At 57.0% G+C, this 2,615-nt stretch overlaps 1 protein-coding gene across 1 annotated transcript in view; it reads right to left on the reverse strand.

Annotated features, from left to right (window-relative positions):
* Positions 1-455: 455 nt before the first annotated feature.
* LOC104158474 (nuclear factor erythroid 2-related factor 1-like) overlaps positions 456-2,615 on the reverse strand; it is a gene marked incomplete at its 5' end in the record, with an annotated part of 2,313 nt that continues 153 nt past the window's right edge. Inside the window, 3 exon segments of the mRNA XM_009696140.1 lie at positions 456-581; positions 583-1,791; positions 2,148-2,309. Of these exon segments, the coding sequence (XP_009694442.1) occupies positions 456-581; positions 583-1,791; positions 2,148-2,309 (1,497 nt within the window).

Raw genomic sequence — 2,615 nt, forward strand, 5'->3', positions numbered from 1 at the left:
TACCTGAAATCACAGAACTTTGGAAGTTCAGAAAAACGTCTCTCCTATAACTTGTTTTAAGTTCATTTGCTTAAATCTCTTTTCTTATTTAAAGCCAGTTCCTAACAGTAGTTTTTCCACCTCTGCCAATCTCACCACCAGCGATGCCAGCTCGTTTCCTGCACTCAAAGGATTCCAGGTTGTGGAAGGCGCCGGGCTCGCCAGTGCAGGGTCCGCTCGCTCCCCAGCCCTCCCCGCAGGGAGCCCTCAAAAACTCAGCCTGCAGGTCCCGCAGTCTCTCCCGTACACTGACCGGCAGCAGTCACGTTTGTGGGGTTTGTGTTTGTATTTTTTTTTTTTTTTGAGAAGATATATCGGATAAGAAGGCATGAAAGTTCCTCTAAGTACTTCCAGGCTCAGCCCTTCTCCAGTTCTCACTTGAGCGAGTGTCCCACTCCTCCTGCGTCGCCATCCCTTCACTTCCTCCGGTCCTTCTGTTTCCGCTCCTGCCGCCGGACCTGCTGGTCAGCCATGGCGCGAGGTATCAAAATGACGCTGCCGTCGCTGGCATACTGCAGGGCGTACTGGCTGGGGGAGTATGGGGGAGTAGGGCTGGCCGTTCTCGTCCCGCAGGCGGCCGAACACTTCCTGGTAGAGGTTCTGCACCTTTTGCTTCATCTGACGGATGGATTTGAGGAATTCTACCTTCTCCCTGAGCAGTTTGGACTTGTCCCGTTGCAAGTCCTCGACGTCCCGTTCCAAGTTCAGGATGGTGTCCAGTTTCCTCTTGCGGCAGTTCTGGGCAGCCATCTTGTTCTTGCCTCGTCTCCGGATGTCGCGGATCAGGCTCAGCTGCGCCTCGCTGAGCTGGTACTTGGAGAGGAGCTCGTTGAACTCCTCCACGGGCAGGTTGATGATCTTGTCGTTGGTGAAAGGGATCTTCATGGCTCTGGCTCGATGCTCGTCCCTGCTCATCTGCTTATCCAGGAACTCGGACGGCTTCTCCTTGCTGCTCTTCTTCCCCGCGCTGGGCAGTTTGGGCTCCTCGGGATCCAGGGCCCCCGGCGCCATGTTATAAGTGTGGTTGTGGCCAACGTGCTCCAGGTAAGGCAAGTAATGGAGCTGCGACGGATCCTGGTAGCTCATGCGGCAGAACTTGCTGTACTCTGGCTGGTATCCAACCGCCCCTTCTGCTTCTTCAAAGTCCACATTTTCAGAGTCTGAGCTGTAGCCGACAGCTCCTTCCTCAGAAAACGAGGAGGAGGAAGAGGACGAGGAGGAAGAGGAAGAGGAGGAAGAGGCTTCCGAGCTGCTCAGAGAAGCAGGACTGTGGCCAGAATCCAGAGAAAGACCTGAGTCGGAATCAAACTCCTCTTCCAGCTGCGAGGCCTGCACTGGGTTGAAACCTTCTTCAATGGCCAAGTCCATCAAGCTGATCTCGTCAAGCATGGCTTCGTCCAGAAGACCTCCCAGCGGGTCTGGCAGCTCGGGGCCAGCCGTCTCATTGACTGTGCTGTTCAACTGCGGAGGGAAGAAGATGCCGCTCAAGTTGGTGGAGCCGAAGGTGGTGTTGAGCCCCGTGGAGTTGTCCGGCGCCAGCTGGAGCAGGGCCGAGCTGCCAGCCATGGAGGGGCTTTCAATTTCTGAGCTGAAGAGGGAGAAGTCCTGGGAGCAGCTACCCAGAGAGGCCTGATGCAGGCTGACATTCTGGTTGATGGGAGTGTTCGGAGGGAGGCTGTCGTTGGAAGTCAGCAGGTCTCCGCTCGTGCCGTTGTACAGGGTTTCTGCCGTTGTGTTGTTCACTTCCATAGCCTGGAAGAGATGCGAAACAGCTCGGTAAATGAGCCCTGCTCGAGCCCTGCCTTCGCTCCTGCTGCGTGCCAAAAAGGGACGGGACAACGCTCCTAGATCCCACAGAAGCTCTCTCCGGTGGCCCCGGCATCACCCGCCGGCTGCAGGAGGGGTAAGACAGCAGCAGCAACCACCACACAGGCGGCGCGGCGTCACCACACAGGCTGGGACAAAACCAAAGCAGCTGCAACCGACCCCAAACCGTGACCGTCCAGGAATCGGGCGCTCGGGACAGCCGTCGAGCCTAAATTCAACAGAGCGGCAACACGCGCTTGGAGGGGCAAACACCTTCCCACAGCCCCCGGCCTGGAGCTCACCTGCATTTCCATGATCGACATGAGGTCCTGCCACTGCTGCTCCAGATCGAAGGGCGATTCGGTCTCGGAGAGGAGAGGAGACAGCAGGCTGGTCTGGATGCCCGCGGACGGGCTCTCACCGGGCACGGCTTCGCTCAGGGTGGAGACATCCGCAGCTGGAAACTAACCACGTGAGGCAGAGTCAGTCCCCGGCTGATCAGCCGCGAGGGAGCCAGCAATCCCGAATGCCCTTCCACCTCCGCACCGGCAATCGCTTCTCCTTTGTTCAAAGCGAACTGGTTGCAGTTATTCCTCCACAGTTCACTATGAACTAATTAGACGCAAAGCCAGAAGTCTGTAATTAATTGTGACCACCCCCACCACCACTGCTACTTTCACCGGCATGACGCCTGGAGCCTCCTTAAGCAGGCTAACCCAATTTAGTGCCGGTTCTGCAGTCTGGGTTAGGGGTACAAGAGGCACCGAAAC

This window comes from Cariama cristata, unplaced genomic scaffold, assembly GCF_000690535.1.
Source record: "Cariama cristata isolate BGI_N322 unplaced genomic scaffold, ASM69053v1 scaffold21722, whole genome shotgun sequence".
NCBI lineage: Eukaryota > Metazoa > Chordata > Aves > Cariamiformes > Cariamidae > Cariama > Cariama cristata.